General features: G+C 30.5%; 2 protein-coding genes across 3 annotated transcripts; both read right to left on the bottom strand.

Annotated features, from left to right (window-relative positions):
* Window positions 1-175: 175 nt before the first annotated feature.
* Window positions 176-13,492, bottom strand: LOC115241182. Of its 2 annotated transcripts, none has more exons than XM_029816818.1 (4): window positions 13,019-13,492; window positions 6,525-6,775; window positions 2,013-2,254; window positions 176-1,674 (listed from the first exon to the last, which is right to left on the bottom strand). In XM_029816818.1, the coding sequence occupies exons 2-4, from the start codon at window positions 6,771-6,773 to the stop codon at window positions 1,671-1,673; spliced, it is 495 nt and encodes a 164-aa protein (XP_029672678.1). In that variant the 5' UTR covers window positions 6,774-6,775; window positions 13,019-13,492; the 3' UTR covers window positions 176-1,670. The 2 variants fall into 2 exon arrangements, with proteins under 2 accessions (XP_029672678.1, XP_029672679.1); XM_029816819.1 differs by lacking the exon at window positions 13,019-13,492 and adding an exon at window positions 8,893-9,554.
* Window positions 13,493-20,167: 6,675 nt separating this feature from the next.
* Window positions 20,168-21,595, bottom strand: LOC115241227 (charged multivesicular body protein 6). Its single transcript, XM_029816882.1, has 3 exons — window positions 21,361-21,595; window positions 21,011-21,120; window positions 20,168-20,717 (listed from the first exon to the last, which is right to left on the bottom strand). Exons 1-3 carry the CDS (start codon window positions 21,424-21,426, stop codon window positions 20,255-20,257), a joined length of 639 nt encoding a protein of 212 aa, XP_029672742.1. The 5' UTR covers window positions 21,427-21,595; the 3' UTR covers window positions 20,168-20,254.
* Window positions 21,596-22,020: the final 425 nt, after the last annotated feature.

The raw sequence follows: 22,020 nt of genomic DNA, 5'->3' as shown, positions 1-22,020 counted from the left end.
AATTTAATAAAAGTGCAATGGCTTTATCAATAGACTTTATAAATATAATACACATACTTTGCATTTTCATTATTAAAATATATAAAATAATAAATAACTAGTGGTTTTCCCTGTACGATTTGAGGTTTAGCAGAAAACAATCGTGAAAGAAGGATGTGTAAAATAGAAAAGATTCACATAGAAAAATCTCATATTATTTATTTGCATTTTTGTTATAAAAAAGTCTTATTTTATAATACAAGCATCGCCATTATATTCGATAGTGTTGCTTCATATTATCAATACGTATATATGTATAATATATCACAATAAAAATGGACGTGCGAATGGCTTTCGCATAAGTGTACTGTGCGCGCGTGTGCGTAGTTAAAGAAACAGATACTGAGACGATATGGCAGAAGAACATTCTTCAGTAAATTATACGCAGTTGAGCTCGCAACGCGCTAAATGCTCTATTATTATGATTCCTCTTTGGACCATTGTAAGATGCGATTGTCTTTGAATACTCGTCGCATTTATAACAGACCTTCTCGAGAATGTAAAAATTCATCGGAGCTTTTCCATTCATCTTATATAAAAATAGATTCGATAATTAAGCTATTTGTTCTAAAAATGACATGAATTAAATTCGAATATAACAAACTTTAACATTGTAGGCATAAATGGATGCGGTTTATATGTATTTTAGCGGTATTTCTTCAATTCTCTCTATTTATATTATTTTTCAATAACAATCATCATAAATTAAATGTGTATATAGTATAAATTGCATAGTTGCTCCGTCAATTAATCTTAAGGGTCTGTCATTTCTGTAGATTAGCACGGTATCAATTAAGTTGCGATTCGAATCATTAAATTAAATGAACAGCGGACCGCGAGCTGAACGTAACGTTCGAGTGCTAAAAGTTGTTACTTTATTATCGCTGTTACAAGACGGCCAAGCAAGCATATAATTGATAGAAAGCACGCGGACGTTATGATATAATCGAGGAATATTCTCGTCGAGACTGTCATCGAATTATATTAAAAATGAAAAAGTAAGGTATATACATATCTCTATCTTTGCAATTGTGCATTGTGTGCCAGTACGTTATCGTGTACCATATCACCTGTTTTCGCTTTCTCACACGCGTATTACTTTATGAGAGATCAACAAATGAAAAAGTAATGATGATCGCAATTCTTTAGACCGCATCGAGTTAACTCAGATATCGTCATGATCAATGAAATCTGTTTAATGATTCCCAGTTTCTTTCTAAATCATAACAGGAGAGCTATAACGTAGTTGTAAAGGAAGAATTAATCGTCCTGAATGACGTTGGTACCAGCAACGTTCCACAATTGTCCAATAATTAATTATCTAAACAATCGGAATTTGTGAGATGTCAAAAAAGAGATCCTCATTCGATTCTTGTTTGTGGAAATGTCAAACGATTTTCGGATGGCTCGAATCCCCCCTTCTTCTCTGGCAAGATCGTATTCTGCACAGCTACGTATATGCTTTACAGTTACGTATCACGCATTTCGCAACGACGAAAGCAAACAACGAAATTATCGTACGGTCATATTGTTTGCAATCTGCAACTCTTGACCGTTCTTCGTAATTGACGTCGGTTCTCACGTCGTAAACCTTCGTATTTATTGGTCTCTCTATTCCTAGCGTTACGATCTCACCTGGAACAGAGAAAGATCGATTCGAAAAGCCTGACTTTTTTAATAATTTACAGAAGAAAAAACGTGCCACAAGAGTATTTGATAAATAATATTATTTTTTTAACATAATTAATAAAACCGAGTCTAATCTAGAAAAATAATAGCCATAAAATAAAAATTAATGCATCAATATCTTAAAACAAGGAGAAACAATTTAATTCTATATGATTTGGAGAAAAAAAAAATATGTTTTACGTATAGATACCGGATAGCTGTTTTTTTTTTTGCTACAAGGTGACATTGATTATTCATGTCCCAAGATGTTGATGCAGCATTCAGGAATTTACGAGTGGTCTTACCTGGCGTACGGCGGTGGTGGTGTTAGCGTAGGAGAAACGATACTGATGGTCGTCGGGATAATTTGTCCTGAGGATAATGGCGGCGTGCTACCATTGCTCAACCTGACTAATTGACTAGGATTTAGCTTGATGGCATCGTCGTAGCTCGGTGGTGCATCCGTCACCGCCTCGTAATCGGGCGGCTTCTGTCTCGACAAGACCGAAGGTTCCTCGATGGAAATCACGTGGATTGGATCATCGATCTTTAAGAGAGAGATAATCGATTGAATTGATTTTGAAATATTAATGGTATGTGCTTATCCTCGTAGATTGTCATGAAAGTGTATTAGTCAACTTCAAGAATTTTTTGACATTATTTAACTTTGATCGCTTGCTACTTAATTTAAGAGATTACGTTTCACTAACTGGCTTCAAAAATTTTTGAGAGATTGCTTTAAGAATTAATGATTGTGTCCTTTAATTAGAATCTTTTGTTGTCTTATGACTTATATTTTGCAACTTAACCTTGGAAATTTTATAGAGTTTCGTAACTAAAATGCAAAAGTTACTGTAAGTCTGCCATTGTATTTTTAGAATTTGTGATGCATCAGGAAGATTCAGGAAAAGAGTATTTAACTTCGAGACTTCTCACGCAATTACGTAAGTTAACAATCTTGGGAATTCTACAGTCTTATAAATTCAATTTAACTCACGTCACGATTCAAAACATGTGTTTATAAAAAAAGAACCGCACAGTTAATCATTGTGGAAATATATCATCGCCGGAGAGTCTATTTAAAGTATCCGGATCGACGTGCCGGCCCCGCACAGTTCCCGCGATATTCTACGTGCCACGTTATAAGGATATTCACCCGGAAGTGCACATCGCGCTATATTCGTCGTAGGTCGTCTATAGATATCTATCTACATATTCCCAGCTCTCTCACTATTCTTCGAAAACATTGTGGCTGGCTTGAATGTAAGTCGCGAAAGGGCGCGTGCGAGATACATATAGGGTGACGCACGAACGCGCGCGATGGACAAAAATAAACGTGGCTATTTGCGGCGATAAAGAAAGCTTCGCTGGAAAATTGCATAATGAGCCTAAGTGGGAACGCGAGGTGAACGACTGTGACTCCGAGAGGTCTCGGCTGCACGAAAGTCTTTCCTGGTAAAGCGTGCTCTCCTCAATTATCGCTGACTAGTAAACGCGAGCGTGACCTCGAAGATTCGGAGAATCGACACCAATCGCACTCTGTTTGTACTGTATAATCAAATAACATGAAAGTAACCTTCTTCGTTGGTACCAAATATCGCTTCGTATATCGTTTACGTCAGGATAATTGGATCGCGAGAATAATATGATACCAAATATAATTGAGATCATCGCATCATATTCAACACAATATTTGTCAGATAATAATTAACTGATCTGCAATTAAATTATATTAAATAATAATAAATCTTGAATGGACAACTGCTGAATTCATGTAAAAAATTCCTCAGATATACGTGACCATTAAAAAGATTTAAAAATACGCTGAAACTACATTATCATATCTGTCATAGATAACATTTCAAATCTTTATTGCTTCGAATTTATTCGAAAAATTTCCCAATTATCATATACATCGACTTCCTTCTCCAGAAGTGGTCTCATGATAAATCGCTATCTTAAAGGTTATCGTATTTCAACGAGAAAATAAATAAATTAATTGACTTAATTGGATGTCTAAGAACAACGGTTGCGTTTGTTAATTTGAGAAGTCCTACTTTTGTAAAAATAGATAGTATTGCATGATAACATAGTGTGTAGTGAACATAATAGTAAGATGTAATACACGATGTCTTTGTTTAACACACATACATAATAAAATGTGCCATGCGTTTCTTTACAAGCGAGAAATAAACGTGTGTATGGAATTTAATTAACTATAATTAATAATATGAAGCCGACAGGTAACACTTTTCTAGATTCAAAAGCTTGTTATCTTGCCTCGAATCAAACTTATTTCACGCTGCCGATTTAAAAACTATTGTTTTTTAAGAGAGTAGGACAGGTATATCCAAGGATAAATGATGATAAAAATAGCTTGGTATATGTTTCCGGATAAATATCCTTACAACAGTAATCGGCATTAGAGACTGCCACGCCCTTTTTCACACGCCCTAACGGATCTTTTATTTTACATAAATAAAGTATCTCGAAATGTTTTTTGAATAAAGATTCTTTGATCAATTTAGAGTCGAGTTTTTCTTGACAAAAATACCGGCATCAATAATTTTCAAATTGTTGAAAAAAGAATTTTGGTAAACTAAACTTCGCGCAGTCAAATGGATAATAAAACTGCATTTTTTACTTCTTCAGGTGGAATTTACTTTGACGGAATTTTAGCTTAAGATTTTCTGTTACAATATATATAATGTAAAAAATTGAAAAATAGTAATCAAAATAACCTTCAATTTTTTTCTAAGGAAATATCGACTTCAGATTATAATCAAAGAATCTTATTAAAACCACATCCAGTAATTAAGGACGTTCTATATAATGTAACGAAACATGAAGCACGGACAGATAGACATTTGAAAATGGACAGGTCGTTTATTTTACGTGGGGAACATTTGCCGATAATTTCTACGAAGAAAAATACTTTATGGATTTAAAATAGCATACGGACTAGAAAGGTAAGCAGGTGGAAAAAGAGAAACCGAGGCATTGCACACATAAAGCAGACAAGAAGATTGAAAATATGTACAATAATATCTTCCTTAAACCCGTTATGTGATCATTAATTAATATCTGTCAATATTGTGGACGTTAAATATTAACGACTGTGTGTAAAATTTGCGCGTCAATAGACTGACAGTAGAAAATCTCCATACTAGTAACATGTTGAAATTACTTTTAATGATAGTAATGCCGATCGTATGGTAAGATATTATAGGTTGATTGCGCAATAGCATGAATCATCCAGATACCGACACAGTATATTTATTATTCTAACAATAATACTAACTTACAAAGGGAAGAATATGTTTTCGTTTCGAGGAAAGGAAAAGTAATCTGTTGAGGCATTCGCGCGTAACATTTCCGTCACTCGAAACCGAAAGGAGGAAATTATAGTAGTATGATGCAATCATGACTTCGCACCATTTTATAGATGACGTGACAGTCTTGCAATGAGGAGATTTCTGCCTCCTGGAAATTTTTATGATACCCGCAAACATTAGGCGCATTTTGCCAGCGAAGAAACGCACGACGAACGCAGGGTGCGTTTATCATACGTTGACGATTTATGAACATGCCACGATATATTATCTGATACATATGAAAATATACTCTCTTTATCTTTCTTCTCGTATCGCGGGTTTTTTTTTTATTTGAAGAGAAAAAGTATAAGCTATATACGTACACACATCGCGGACGAGGTATATTATTAAGCTTCTCCTTATTCTGCCCACCATCGCTAGTAATAGCGACTTATACTGCTAGGCTAGGCTATATCTATAGATAATACGCGTTCTTTTGTAGTCTATAATAGGGAGTTGACCCGGATCGATCTAAAAACGTTTTAGACCGATCCCCGGGGGCCTTCAACCGCGCCGACGACCTGCATCTTTTCGAATCGCTAAAGAGGCTTTATAAAATCAATATTTGTTGTCACTTCTCTAATTAGCAATTTTTAAACATCTAGCAAAAAAAAATAATAAAATATAAGTATATGGAATGTGTTGGTAAGTTGATATCTTATTAAAAGAAAATATTGTTTAAATTTACGGAAAATATATGTTAATAATATAAGGGAGAGATAAATATCTTATTAATAAATAAGAGTAAAAATAAATTTTGCTTCTATGAAAAAAAGTTATACATTTTTTAAATCTTTTCCAAGGGTTTTCTGAAGACAAACTTTTATTTTTACATATATTTTAATCTTCTTTTCTACAAATCGAATGTTATAATGATAAAAATAAAAATATTAATATATACTAATAAAATTAATTATATTTTTTTACTATTATAATTAGATAATAATACTAATATAATTAGTCTAAAGATTGTCTCTAGATTTTATTTGACGTGATTCGAGAATGCGGTTTAGCTTGAAAAGGAATTTAAATATCTGAAATGGAATTTGCTATTACATTTTGTAATTCTTATAAGCTGAATAACTAAAGTAAATTACAAAATAATGCGAGGCATTTTTTTCTATTCATTATCAGAATTATTTTAAGAAATCGAAGAATATAAAAAACTAATAATAATCATTTAAGCACGTACTGAATATGAAACTTCACATAGGAAGGATGACTAATGACGGTAGACTTGTAGAAAGAAAGATTAATAGTCTGAAAAAACTGGCAAAAAAAAAACCTAAGTTTGCGGTAGGTTTATGAATGTGTGTGAGTCACAGCTACAATTCTTTACTGACATAAGTTTCCTTCAAATTCGATTCAAGTCAAGCGCAAATTTCGTTCGCGCGGACGAATAAATTCGCTATCTCTTCATAGATAGATAAATACGAAAGTTACCTGTGCCGTGATCGGATGATTCGTATGTTGCGTGTGCGTGCTCGTCCTAGTTGGCGGTGCGTGCAGCCAACAACACATCGCGGCGCAAATGAGGAGAGCCCCGGCAACTATGCAGGCGACACCGACGTAACGCACCGGTTCGACATAGTTCTCCGCCAAACCCAACCAGTTTATGAGAGCTCCGACGCACAGGAGAACCATACCGTATCGGTACGGGCGCTGCGATCTCCGAGATTCCTCCAAAGACATAGCTGTAAAACATGGAAATTGTTATATACAGAAAAGATTCCTTTACACACAACATTTCGCAGAAATTTCTCGCAAAAAAAGAATAGATGTTATTAAAAGAGCAAAACATGTTTTAAGATTGAAAAAACATGAAAAAAAAAAAAATGTTTATGCAATATCAAAAAAATCTCGATTGATTAGGCGTTGTTAAAAATAGCCCATAATAAACAAAGGAACGCGGCAATCCATCACTTGATTCGAAAGTAGTGACATTTATGAATATAAATTGGATGGTATCTTTTAATATTGAATGATGTTAGTACAGCTGTCAAATGTATGCTGGTGGCAGCCTATAAATTTAATAGCGCATAGGTAATATTTAATCGAAAATACGTTCCAATTGTTATGCTATGTAGAATTACAATCAAAAAATTACAAGTAAAAAATATAATTGTCACATGGCTATTAAAATATAGTTATCCGAGAAATGTCAATTTTTATTATAAAATTTTAAATTCTAATGGTAGAGCAAAGTAGAAATGATCGACGTTATTCAGTCCGATTTCACGATTTAATACACAAATCTCTTGTAATACTTTTCATTCGATGATTTATATAAAATTCAAGATTTGTTATCATTTGTAGTCGAGAGTATCAAGCTCTCGAATCTATTCGAACCGATCTCTGAAGCCTGAAATGTCCGTTAGAAATGAAAGAGAGAAATTATCGAAGATTTATATGATTGATAGTTCAACGGCGATTGATGTATTTCGCGAAATAACGGCAAATAATTTCTATACGAAAGATATACACGAGTTTCTCGTTTGAAAGATGGGTCAACCGTGTCACGTTGAGTTTTATTGACGCAAATTGCAATTTTATTAAGCAGCGTTTGCGCTCACAATATTGACGAAAGCAGAAAATGTTTGTTGCAACCATCTTGATAAAAGACACGCCACTTTCCAAAGTAGGCTATTCGTATAAAACCCCGTTAGTCATTCATCTTTGTGGATATCAGAAAGGGTGACAAGTATAACGTCAAGAATTAGGTGAGCAATAAATAATGTCTTTCTAAAATTACTATGCGGATATATTCCGATATATTTTCGTCTTGTGGACATTTACTGTTTTATTACTATTCCGACACTATTCCATTATATGTAATACACACATAAAGATATTGGCAATTGAGACCGTTAAATATAGAAGACGATAGACGCACACACACGAACGCGCGTTACATCTTTAAAATTTAGTAAACTTACTTTACTTGGTATAATAAAAAATTAAATTCTCTTTTTGAGAGTTAAATATAAATTAAAATGTATGAGAATTTTATTTAAAAACGAGAGTACTGGTCTCACGATATTCAGCAATTCGAGAATTGTAGTAAAATTATTTTAGTGTTGAAAATTGCTGTCACGTATCGACACTCGCGCATAATGTCACGAAAATGTATCCAAGTGGATAAATGACAATTGTCGAGATATAATTATATTTGAATTCTCATCGCCGAATTAATAAATTATTCAGGAACTCAATTCATCAACTGTGCTTATCATTCTTACATAATTCATCGGCTAAGAGGCTATAAATATTCTTCGATTATCTACAAAGTAGGCTACATGCAAACGATTATAACGCAGATAAGCTGTGTCGACATTAGTATGGAACGATCGATATTTGTCATATTTATATGTTATTTTAGCAACAAATATTATTCGATTATTAGAAGCAATATGTCATTTATAAAAATAAAATACAGAAGCCAATTTCTGAAGCGACGCGCTCTAAAAAATAATTTCATTACCGCATTACCGCATTAGATATCGCATCTATATAATTATTGCGGGCTAATTTTATTTTAATGCACTTGTACTTACCTACATTAACGTCAAAAACATTAATATTAATGTCGTTAAAATTGCACTTAATAAATACGGATAATGCAATAACGCAATTTTAAAGCTGCCTTATTACATGCAAATTAATTCAATTTTTATCTGTGTCAATCGAAAGGTTTACTTAATAACGTGATTCAAAATATCGCTTTTAAAAATGTTCGTTCTTTTGCCACGCATCAAAAACTTCTGGTTTTAAAAATTACGCAAGTAATTTAATTTTAATTAATATAACATACTGTAATTGGTTTACCGATGGACTCGTCCATAGTGTCGGTTATGAGAAATAATATGCCAATAACACAGCCGTTGTCTTTCGACTAGCAAATTTTCTTGGCGACTAACATATCGCGCTACAGATCGCCGTATATAAAGCGACGTGAACATAATAGAGAGACAGATCGTTCAATTCCGAGCCGAGACGTATGATTATACGATCTGTTTTCGAGCATATCATTGAAATCGTAAAGATAAAGTCCTATTTTCGAAACGTTATCATCGCTGATCAGTAACGAGCTCGTTTTTGAACACGTGAGAAGACGCCATAAAATTGTCTCATCGCGATGACGCGCGTTTAAATGCATTATGTGTGCAACGAAGATACAAGCATCAGTCAGACTCAGACTCCGTATGCGTGCACAAACCGACGCAATGACGCGATCGCGAAATTAATTTCAATTTACATATATACTCGAAGCGACAACCAAGGACGTGACTTGTACTACGAAGCTACGAACCTTCTCAAATGGCTAGACTACGCTCAATGAAGTGCAGGATATTGCTTAAACACAGCTTGTCCTGATGTAGATATGCCATATCTTGTTTCTGCTAAGAACAGATTGCACTAGCACAGGTAATGTTGCACTATGCTAAGAAAAGATTTCAGATTCATCCAAAATATCAAGAAACTTAATAAAAAATCTGAACAAAAACTGTGAATTATAACAAAGAAAAAGAAGAAATATAATAAATTTTAGCTAAAGAAAATTTTTTGTATTAACCAAAGAATCTTGTAAATGAAACGACTATATAATCAGGCAACATTGATCCTTGCGGCTTTAACTTTGTTGCTAACGCAAAAAATATTGTATACATATCATGAGCGCTATCAGCAATTTTTTGCTTCTTGCAAGTACATCGATTTTTAACCGCATAATATATGTACAGTTATAGTGAGAATATGCAGAGTATTCCAAGGCTAATGGAATATGTTTTAATGATGCATACTAGATAATAAAACTAAGAATATCGTTGCATTATATAATAAATGTAACAAAAAAAAAACTTAAAAAGATGAAAGCACTTTTAAAAAATTACCACACAAGAGCACAAGTAGATAATGAAATGTTCTTTAGATATTTTTTCATTTGAGACTTATAATTGCTATAATATTTAATGTAGAAAGCTCAAAAAATTAAGTTAATGGAAAACTGATTCTAAAAATTGTTTAAAAAGTTTTATTAAGGTATATTCGTAGTTTGAAAATTGTTTGTGCAGTCTATTTCAAATATTACGTTGATTGCAATATTACGTTATGACACAACAAACTCATCATAACTCATTATCATTTTACTGAAGACATGAAAATTACATTTAAAAATGATAATATGTCACTAGAATATTAGCAACTGGATGTTTGTCTTCTATCAATGCTCAGGCAGCACATATCCTTAAAAGACGTTGAAAAAGACGACTTAAAGATGTCTTATCATCCTTTAGACATTTTTTAAATATCTTTTTGTGCTGGGTATCTAATTTTATTAAATTATATCTTTCGTCTCACGTATTCTCTGTCTTAAAATATTATAATATTTAATATCAATTATAAGTAAGTTATATCAATTGTAATCTTTCTAACACAGACAAATCTTAATCATCTTTTTTATTTAAGATATAGACCTGTATTTACATATGTCGTAAGAGTACATGTTAAGTAGGAGTATGTGTGTGTGTGTGTGTGTATGTGTGTGTGTGTGTGTGTGTGTGTATAGTAGATAGTAGCAGAAATCGGCATGCAACGGGTCAGACAGGTTTTTTGCTATACACATCTGATATCTCTGTCTCACTTGTATATGCGATACGGTTGCCTTGCTATTTTTGGAATAAACCGGTTGGTGATTTTAAATCAGGAAGAACGGTTAACCGTGAATATTATTTATTTTTCAATCAAAATCATCAAATATATAGCTTATAGATATAAAAAATGTTATGTCATAAATGTGCGGCTTAATAAATTTTGTTTAATTTGATTCATATTTATATTACTTGTTTATATCGTCTTATAAAACTGAATTGACTATAAAACTGTCATTTTTTTTAAATTTTAGTCTGACAGTTATATTATAGTTTGAGAAAAAAATTTCGGTTGTGATAACGAATTTAAGTACATGCTCTATTAATTTTTATCAATTACATTCCCCATCAATGTGACATCTAAATTCATTATCGTAATGAATAAATCGTCGCGTAAAGATACTGTTTGAGAGTACTAATGTTTGAGTATTAATATTAATCAAGATAGATTTTTATTGCGCTCGGTTTTGTAAAGTATTACATATTCAATTCGAGAATAGACCGTGAATAGAAACGTTGATGCGGTCAAAGTTCTCTGACAAAGCGCGATTTTGACACTTTATTTCCTTAGTTTTTGTCTTGGCAGTCATAGATCATGATAATCAAAAGAGAGGACAGCAAATAATATTATTGCAATTACCAGCAAGTGGCTGGTTGCATTGGCGTAGCGCTTCGCGCACGATTATTGTTTCAAATATAATGATCAAATATTATCACACAATGTATTGAATAAAATGAATAAAGCCGAATGCAGCGTGCGCATAAAAATGTACGCTAATACAAATTTCAAAAAGATCAAAATATCATAAAGAATTAAAAAAAAATTTGATAACATTGTTTGTTTTATTCTTGTATGTCATACTCTTGCAGAAACCCGTTTAGACTTGATTTTTGTTTACACGTCGACACCTTATATTTGCGCGAGTAATATTTGATTTTACGTCAAATCTGAAATATATATGTACATGAAACTCAGTGGAAAGAGAGAGGGAAAGATGATAGTATTTAATTAAGCATATTAAACAGATCAGAAAAGATATGTATACTGAGAGAAACAAGATGTTCAAAATGTTGTATATGATTCCAAAATTGAATTTAAATATGGATTTAAATATATCTTAAAAAATACGTACTTTATAATATATATCAGGAATATATGAAAGAATTAAATATAAACAATTATTTCTTTCTCTACTGCTTGTTTCTTATCTCCTCTTGAATATCTCTATTCTTAAACTTATCACACAGATGAAAAAAATACTTTGTCATAAGATTACATCTCACGTTCGTTTACATCACGAGGCATACAATGTGACATTTAGAGTAACGTTAATAGATATGACAAATATTAAAGACGTATGATAACGTACGCATACCAAATTATTTATAGCGTGCAATCACATAGCATATGGAAATATATCGCCGATAATAAAGAAAAACCTTCTTTTATATTCTACAGTGCTAACCAAAAATTTATTATTTGGTAATCAAAAAATATGATTAAATCCAAAATAAATACAATAAAACAAACAAGAACTCATTTATAAGTTGGTCTCAATATTGTACATTACGGTACACATTATACTATATATTTCATGCAGTTAATAAACATGTCTAAATTTTTATCATAAAAAATTATATAATAGTATAATAATATTAATTTATATCTAGTATAAATAAATAAATTAAAATAAATAATTACTTTCTATAATATAAATTTAAAAAGCTTTCCATAATATATTGCATTCTTCAAAAAAATATGATATATTTTAATTTTATCGTTAGCGTTCATTTAACATACAAAGATTATAAAACTTATGTACAATCTATTATATTTTGTTCTGACAAGTCTTGTGATAATATATATCATTTTTTAATGCGCGGGTGTAAAGATAGCATAATTTAAGAAAAAAAGTAAAAAAAAGAATAAATGGTATTAAGAGTGGAAGTAGAATAGTTCTCTATAATTGCACTATGATATATTCTCTCAACGATACTTTTTATTACAATAACATTTTCCCTTTCTTTTTTATTTTTTTTTTCGCCTAACTTTCTTAAGATCGTGTTATTAAATTTTTAATGAACTATTCATACATGACATTATACATTTAGTAGAAGATATAAGATTATATATTATAATTATTTATTTTTATAATTATCACCAAAAGAATTATACGTTTTGCAACAGGATTGACCAAATATAAATAATGTGTATTGACATCGAGACAACTATCACATTCCAGCGTTTATCGTCATCAAGATCGCTGAAATCAAGAAAGTATTTTCTCTTACCTGATTTAATCTCCGTAGTAATATCAAGCTGTTCTATGCCGAAACTGTTGGCACGCACTAATCAAATTCACTGAGTCCTTGATTATTGTAGACCGTTTGTCGTTGCTCTTCTGTGCATCGAAGGGGCCCTATTGCTGCCCTGATGACGCACCAAGAGAACGCAACTCCTACGAAGAGGACTCGACGCAGACTGACGCAGCGACCGTTCTCGCGGTTTGTGGTCTGTCTAACTCACGTTGCCTGTTTACTATGGGAGGCAAGCGCAGGCGCAGACGCAGGTATACGACAGGTATACGTACATTGATGTCAACGATTTCCAGCAATATTTTTCGTCTCGTATAAAGTAAATTGTTCTGCATTAGCAATGTTTATCTTTTTTTTTAGGCATCTCAATAATTCTATATTACTTAATAAATATTAGAATATTTAGAATTGATTCTTCCTTTTCAGATGCACGCGTATAATAAAGAAAGCAATATGAATTTAGTTACATTAGATATATAATGAATTTTAATAAATTATAATATTATTTTATATGTTATATTAAATAAAAAGTTAAAAATATAGTACGAGATAATGCAAAATAAAATAAAGGATTTTATCAATATATCTATTGGACCCCCCTAGAAGGATAAAGGAAAATTATTGTTGAACACACACATAATCTTCAAATTTTCTCTTATATCCCCTCTCTCAATATGAGAAACTATAAGCTGAATGGATTATCATATCAATACATACAATTATCACACACACCAGTACATATATATATTTCTTATGCAATTAAATTATTTCATAGGGAAAATATTTTATCTGGTAAAATCAAGAATTATTTAATCAAAATGAGTTTTCTTACTGGTTTTCCTTCAAGCGCATCATGCTGTATTTTCCGAGTCTAAAAGGCTTATTAAATATAAAGGCTTATTACTTGAGATATGTCATACATATTTGTGGAAAAATCCACAATATTTCGTCTGAGATATTTTTAATTAATTGCTATACGATAGCGATGCGCAACGAAGTAAAAAATGAATAATATCAATTCGATAATGAGGACCGGCAACATCTTGTGTTGCAATCGAAAGTATCTGGTTGCGTATCTTATTTTTATATCTAACAATACGCAACAATACAATTAGCGAGTATGCGCTGAGACAAATCTCGAGACTGGTTCTATATTTATATATCAAATAATATTTTTACCTAGTTCAATCCGTAGGCTTTGAATCAGGTTAGGTGATACTAATATTATCAATATTGACTCATGTGTTAATACTATATATGTTAATAATAATATATGCGTAAATATAAGATCCCATTTTGACGTCAACTATATAAAAAGTCTAATCTAGTAATACGATAATTTATAAAAAGAGAAATAAAGTATAAATTCACTGTCTATAATAGATTTATATACAGGGGGGAGGAGTAACTCTGTCCATCTGGAATATTTCCGTTATTCCTAGAGATACGAAGATTACGAAAATTGTACGGTATCAAGAGAGCCATAATATGCTAGTAATAATTGTTGTGGGTAGAAGCACTTCGGGGATTTTAAGGTCATCTCCATTTTATTAAACAGAATCACCTTAATTTTTTTATATAAATAGATTCCTCGGAATATTTGCCGTAAAAGGTTATAATGGTAGGATGGCCAAAAATTGAATAGTTGACGAGATATATTATTAAACATAATTTTATATAAATTATAAAGTGTCTCGGAAAATATTCATTTTTCGATTATCTTATCTCAATATTTTTATGCACAACATAATGAAAAAAATTAATTGGTGTAAAAAAAGATAACTATATGTTTTTTGGGGTGACCTTGAAATCTCCGAAGCGCCTTCTCACTTACAGAAAAATGATTACTAGCATATTATGGCTCTCTTGATACTGTACAACTTTCGTAATTACAATATATCTCTAAAAATAGCAGAGATATTCCAGGTGGACAGAGTTACTGCTCCACCTTGTATATATGCACACACACATACACACACATCACGCGCGAGCACGCACGCACGCACGCACGCACGCACGCACGCATACGATATATATACATATTTAAAATAGATATATTAGAGTAATTACTTCAATAATATATAAATTAAGTAATATGTTTATATAACATTTTTGTATATAACTTAATTCAAATTATTATGTTGTCAAAAAAAATTTGTATAAATTTGAATATTGGCCAAATTTTCGAAGTTCCGAAATTTGATGGAGTAAATGTTTTATTAGTTCTTACTATCGCATCATTTAAATAAACTTGAAAACTTTATTATTACAAGATACTTAAGATATAAATACTATAAAAAGTTTATACTTTTAAGAAAAAACATGTGTGTGTGTGTGTGTATGTGTGTGTGTGTGTGTGTGTATGCGTGTGTACACAAATTCTATTATAAAGATATTAGACAAAGTATAGACAACTGAACTTATCTGAATATGGTGTTCCAAAAAAATAAATTATATAAAGATTGACGAGATTTTTGTTAGCAGTAAAAGCAAATTAATGTATGCGGGAAAGATAAAAATCAATATTTTAATTGATAATAAAATTCAGAAAGATAAAAAACAACTGGTTTATGAGATCTTAATGAAACATGCATATTCAATGTGCATATTGTATGCTTTTTATGTCAAAAGTGAAAAGGCGCGTAACGATCGAAATTGCAACAGGTAAATATCCAAAGAATTAGCTTTAAAAAAAACTGTCTATGATCTATTTATAATTTATCGATAAACTGATTTTGTGAATCGATAGATATCAAATGCTGTTTTTTTATCTAATATCTATATCGCAAATCGCTCGTAGCGGAAATTGTCAAGATGAGAATAATAAGTGCGAGGTTCATGAAACGATTTGGACTCTTACCTAAAGATAATTTCACTCATTATTCAGATAAAAGATAATGATTTGTGTCTCACTTGTGGTAATTAAAATTGAAATAATAACTAAATTAGTGTCCTTGCCACTGCAAAAATATTTTTAGCACATTAATCGCAACATGAACTTAATTGCATAAAATGTTTATGATTTTGAAGAAAAAAGTTTTAAAGCCTCATAACATAATTTCGTAAAAAATTTTGCTATGGAAAATGCAAAAGTATTAAGCAGTTTTGCAATACACTATTAATATTATTATTGCAAATATAACATTTATACAACAATAATACTTTCCCTTTCTATTATAACATAAAAAATTTATACTATATATATGCTTGTGCAAGCTTTCACTGCATAGTATTATTTCTATGTTTACATAATATTCTGTGTTTATATTATGTAACTTTATGGAGAAAAAACACAAAAACAATGAATTTCAAAAATCAAAGAATAAATTAAAAAAATTTTTTTTTGAAAAATTTGGCTTAAAAATAAAGTAGAAATAAATCAGTACCTCGGCAATTGAGAAAAAAGATATTTCGGACAATTTTAGGATTATACTGATGGTAATATCTTGGCGATAAAACTTACAAAATATATGGTTCAATAATACTTCAGTCCGTGTAAATACTTCAAATCGTACATACATATATAATCTCTCTTTTTTATAATCTATTCTTTAAACAATCTAAAAGATTGCTGACTTGTTGATGCTACTAATTATCTCAAGTGTTTTTCCCAAGTGGCTTTCTGTGATATGAAAGATATCATCGATGTATTCGGGCAATGACATCACAATGATTCTGAAAACTACGATCTGACTAATATGGAAAAATTAAGCAATCGAACGATTCTCTATTTATAGAAGACACATTTATAGATCAGCCGCTTCTCGATTGCATGAATGTTTTTATAGCTAGAAGGAAAAAAATGATTAGAGGAAAATATTTTTTCAATCGAGAATGTTAAACACTTGACAATACTCTTCATTACTTCTCTTGTTTTATAAACTTCTACAATTTACAAAATTTTCATCACTCACACACGTTTATAAATTATAAATTGTTTTTATCATAAATTATAACAAAACCTATATAATATTAAAAAAATAGTGTGTTTATATGTAAATAATCTGTATAAATGATTGAGAGAAGTATCTATGATGTTTCAAAGAGCATTTCTCATGTTTAATAAATTATTAATTCGTTTAATATTATCGTTAAATTATGTCTTCCGTTTACAGAATCTATTTCTATATTCGTATCACATGATATATTGTTACTCATTTGTAAAATATTAGATTAACAAGCAGCATTGTCAAACAAATTGTGCGTAAGATTATCGATCCTCACGCGTTCTCCCTTTCTCTTAATCTTATTCATTGACCAAGGCCACCAGGTTTTAAATGCGGAACCATTCATCTTCGTGTAGACGTCATTTAAATACTTGCAGATTTTCGTACTTCCTGCTGGCTCGCAATATGTTCTAACTAATCATTTCTTTCATTATTTATTCTTGCATTACTTCTCAAACATATTTACGTATGCAGCAGCTGGATGCAGCTAGTATCGCTTATGCAATTTTTTATAATTACAGCTTTTTACAATTACTTAGCTCATTGACTTTGATGTATAAAAATATTTCGTATAAATGTTGACTAGATATAAAATTAGCCACTAGTATGTAAAATTTCTGGCTTATATAAGTAAAAATAAAATTATGTATAAAATAATTAAACTTTATATATCTAACAAACTCTCTTCTAAACGATCTAATAACTGGATTAAAATTATAAAGCATTATTACTTTATGCTAATGATAGAAGTCTGTTTTGCGGCATCTAGGCGCCACAGCGTTTATAAAAAAAATTAGAATGTATTATCGATGTCTCGTAATCGTCTCGGCTTTAAAAGAAGACGCTTCCAAACATGCAATTGGTAATCATTGTGGATACGAAGATATATTGAGTGTCCTCTATCTTGGCAAAACCTTCACGTCTCTGTGTACATATAACATTATGCGCATTTTAATAAAACTGTTGGCGACAAATGCGCAATACGATAGCAAGATCAACATTTTTCGTTATTTCGGGGTATAAAATCACGCATATATACAATGTAAATAATAATAAATCTGAGTTTCAAATGGAAGGTGTTATTATTTCATGGTACAAGTAATATAGATAAATCCAGTCGCATAATATAGTTGACAGCTTTACGATTGTAAAATATTACTGAAAAATTATTATTTTATAATCAAGAAGCTTTTATCTTATGATGAAAGATTCAAACGAATTATTAAAATAATATAAAATATAGACGAGAAAATTATCATGCTAATATATGAAAAAAGGAAAATACTGAAATAGAAAAACACATTAGTTTCAAAAATTAAGAAATCTAAAATATTTTATATTAGTTATTCCGCAATTTTCATGTAATGTGCATAATTTACCAAATTTTCGTACACATCGAGTGAGTGGAAAATTTAAACTCTTGCAAATATTTGCAATACTGGTCAAGATAACTTATACTCATATTGTCATTAGAAAGAAGCGATACAGTGGCCTTGTAGTGGCGAACCTTATCACCTGACTAAAATGTTTCAGCTGGAAAATCACGTACATATTATTGACTAAAAAATATAGTTATATCTAAACAAACAGATCGATCTCACTTGACAAACAGTATTTACCATGCTTGTAGATCTTTATCACGAATCCGAGCTTAACATAAGATAAAAACAACATATGTATATCATTCGTACTGCATTAATTTAAGCATGGAAATAATATATTTCAATAAAGCTAAATTAATGCAACTTGTCGAGTTTACGTATAACGTATACAATTCATGAAATATAATAATATGTTAACGACTTGTAAAAAATTGCATAGAATTCAGATATTAAATATATATTTAAATTGATTATAATTAGATTATATATAACAAACTTATGCCATCATGTAAAGTTAAAATCATTATATTATAATGCATTAAATATTATATTAACAAATAAAAATGATTATTAGATTATCTTGTAGTACATTTATATATATTTTTGACTTATATCCCTTCATGTGATGAAACTCATATTAATGATAATAAATTTTTTTTAAATGTATACAAAATAATATAGTAAAATATAAAAACTAATAAATAGCATATAAATAAATAATATAATTTTTAATTGACATTTTATAATTAAATATTTTAAAAAATGTATCTCTTTAAAGTTGATTTTTTAAATGGGATATAAGTTAAAAAATGATATCGAGATAGTTACACAAGACAAAAAAATTAAAACCTATATTGTTAGATAAATTATAATATTCATTTTTTAATTCCTGTTAAATTGAACCAATAATATCTACAATTTATATGTGTGATGTTGGCGTATTATTTCATAGATATTCATAAATAATTAAAGTTCTAGTTTCATTGTATATGTATATCAATAATTCTAAAATTTCTGATAATTTAAATAATTAATTTTCTGTAACTGTTAAATCGAAGACAATGCCTCATAAAATAACCTTATTTTAAAACTTTAGAAATTGTAGGAATATGATCAGAACTACTTTATACCAAAACTGTTAACGTCTCATCTTGTAAAAAAATGCCTTTCTCGAGTAAAATTCATTAATAAAAAATTATTTAATACTGCTATTAATTAAAACTCTATAGAAAACGAAAAAATATGCTTAATACTATACAAGAACTATTTTAAAATATATAGAACTCGTCAAATTCGACTAGTATCTCATATAGATACGAAAAAATATGCCTCTCATGTGAAATCAATTAATGAACAAATTATTTAATATTGCTAAAGATTAGAACTTTTTAGAAAATGCATGTATATGCTCAAAACTATATGAGAACTTTTTTAAAATAAATAAAACTCCCGAAAATTGACCAGTGTCTCACCTCTATTTATATAAATATCTCCTTTTGCACAATATATGCTTAAATATTCATCTATAAAAAAAAAGAATAATATAATTAATATATATTCTTAATCACACATTAAAAGTATAATATGTATATGGAAAAATTATGTTTATTCACATATTTATCTTTCTCGCATCATTACATTTTTATATGTAGATAAAATATATATCAACAAAAAAAAACCGAATAATATTATTTAAAATGCATTAAGTTATTAAAATTGACATTTTGGTTTTAACTAAAAATATGTGATATATATGTGTGTCTGTGTGTGTATGTGACTCTGCTAGATAAATCTTATAAATTATTATATATTTTATTCACTGTACATATATACATAGTTATAAGTCTTAATTCAGCAAAAACCAGTCAAAATTCCTGAAATTTTCATGCCGTTACTGCAATAGATTCCTGAATTTTTTCTTTTGTACGTTTTTCAGTCTCCTCTGGCAAATCCTTTGGCACATCTGGTAGTATAACATTCTTTGGTATTTCAGGAGCCTTCTCGTTGATCTCTGTTTCCAACAACGCATCTAATTCTGTTTCGATTTCGTTTTCATCGATATTGTCTTCTGCAGTGAATGTTAATGACAACATTTCATCTATTTCTCTTTGCTTTTCAATACCCTCTCTTGTTTCATCCATTATTTTTTCAATTTCATCAATAGACAGCAAATCGTGTAGCTGTTTTAATGCAGTATTACCAATTTTTAGGCCATCAACAACTTTCATTTCAACTTGAGCAAATTCCAGATCATGAACCAAACGCTCAAGATTCTCTAACTGGCCGTCTGCACGTAACAAAACTTGTTCCTGATATTTCTTTTTGCGCAACAAAAGCAATGCACGGCTGTAAGAATAATGAATTGCAAAATAATACAAAGTATACAAAACTCGATTCTATGTCATTATATCATATAATATTAATTAGGCAAAAATGTGCAAAAAAGATTAAAAATTGACAAGTTTTTACAAGATATAATAAGTTATCAATATGCATTATAATCAAACATAAAACTTACAGTAAACAATTGCAAATATGTTAAGCTTATATACAATGCTTTACATATATATATAAAATTGACAATACAAATAAATATAATAATCCAAAAAATGTATAATATTAAATAATAAAGTACTTACTCTTTCTTGCCATTTTTCAAAAGTTCTTTTGCAAGTAATCGTTCTTTCTCTAAACTTTGTTCAATTTTTCTCTGGTACTGTTTAATTTTATCTCTCACTTGTTTCACTTGCTGCATAAATACGGAGAATTAAATGACAGTGTGCAACTTTGACAGTTTCGAGGTTATAATATATACTATGTAAATATTATATTTATATTTATTACATGTCCAACATCACGTTTCATTTCTAATATATCGCTAATCAAATAACTATTAACAGTTCACAGGTAAAATCAAATTCGATCATTGATAAAAGAATAATTTAGTAAATTTAAATGTAACGTGATGATGAAAGGCTTAATTCCTTACCAGGATTGCTTTGTCCTGCTCGGTAACACGACTCGGTTGCTTCTTCTTTGCGAAGAAGATCCCCATTTTGACTGCGGTATCACGGAATCGCGAGTTGAATGTTCAGTTCACTCGCGAATCACGTCGTGTCACGTCTCACGTCTCGTTTGACAGTTGCTGAGCGTATCGAAATAACCTCCAAAGTAACCTCACTCTGAGTCGACCGGCGGCCATGTTGGACTAATCGAGAATCGAGATAGATACTTGCGATTTGCGGTTCTCGATGCGTGCGTTCCTTAGAACATATATAAATGGAAGGGGAATAGCACAGATTAATAGACAGATAGCCAAAGGCCCGGATAAAGGCGAGACCAGCATTTCTCACTGGTTTCAGCGCCATACCGTAGTAGTGGCCAAAGCAGTAATTACGTTCCCAAGGTAAAGTCGCGTCGTTAAGGGGATCCCAAAAGGTCTATTTTACCGATAAAAACGTTATTATGCAAAATCTTTTTGTTGATTATAGATATCAAAAAATCCTTTTCGACAATTAAAGTATACATAATAACGGAGTGCGGAGTTTAACATTTCTTATGAAAAGTGAAAAAAAATTATAAAATTAAAGTTTTGTTATCGGCTCGTGCCGTCAACATTTACTTAATATAAAAGATTTGTAATCTTCAC

Source organism: Formica exsecta, unplaced genomic scaffold (assembly GCF_003651465.1).
Source record: "Formica exsecta isolate Colony F162 unplaced genomic scaffold, ASM365146v1 scaffold47, whole genome shotgun sequence".
Taxonomy (NCBI): Eukaryota; Metazoa; Arthropoda; class Insecta; order Hymenoptera; family Formicidae; genus Formica; species Formica exsecta.
The sequence above is the reverse complement of the archived record's forward strand: the minus strand, read 5'-3'. Positions and strand labels throughout refer to the sequence as shown.

Bases quoted from the DNA above. Each gene is read 5' to 3' on its own strand.
- LOC115241182 (XM_029816818.1), bottom strand. From the start codon at position 6,773: ATGTCTTTGGAGGAATCTCGGAGATCGCAGCGCCCGTACCGATACGGT. The intron at 2,255-6,524 runs GTAACTTTCGTA...TCTCTCTTAAAG, and splicing joins ATCATCCGATCACGGCACAG to ATCGATGATCCAATCCACGT.
- LOC115241227 (XM_029816882.1), bottom strand. From the start codon at position 21,426: ATGGGGATCTTCTTCGCAAAGAAGAAGCAACCGAGTCGTGTTACCGAG. The intron at 21,121-21,360 runs GTAAGGAATTAA...GTATTTATGCAG, and splicing joins AGCAGGACAAAGCAATCCTG to CAAGTGAAACAAGTGAGAGA. The intron at 20,718-21,010 runs GTAAGTACTTTA...TTATTCTTACAG, and splicing joins TTGAAAAATGGCAAGAAAGA to CCGTGCATTGCTTTTGTTGC.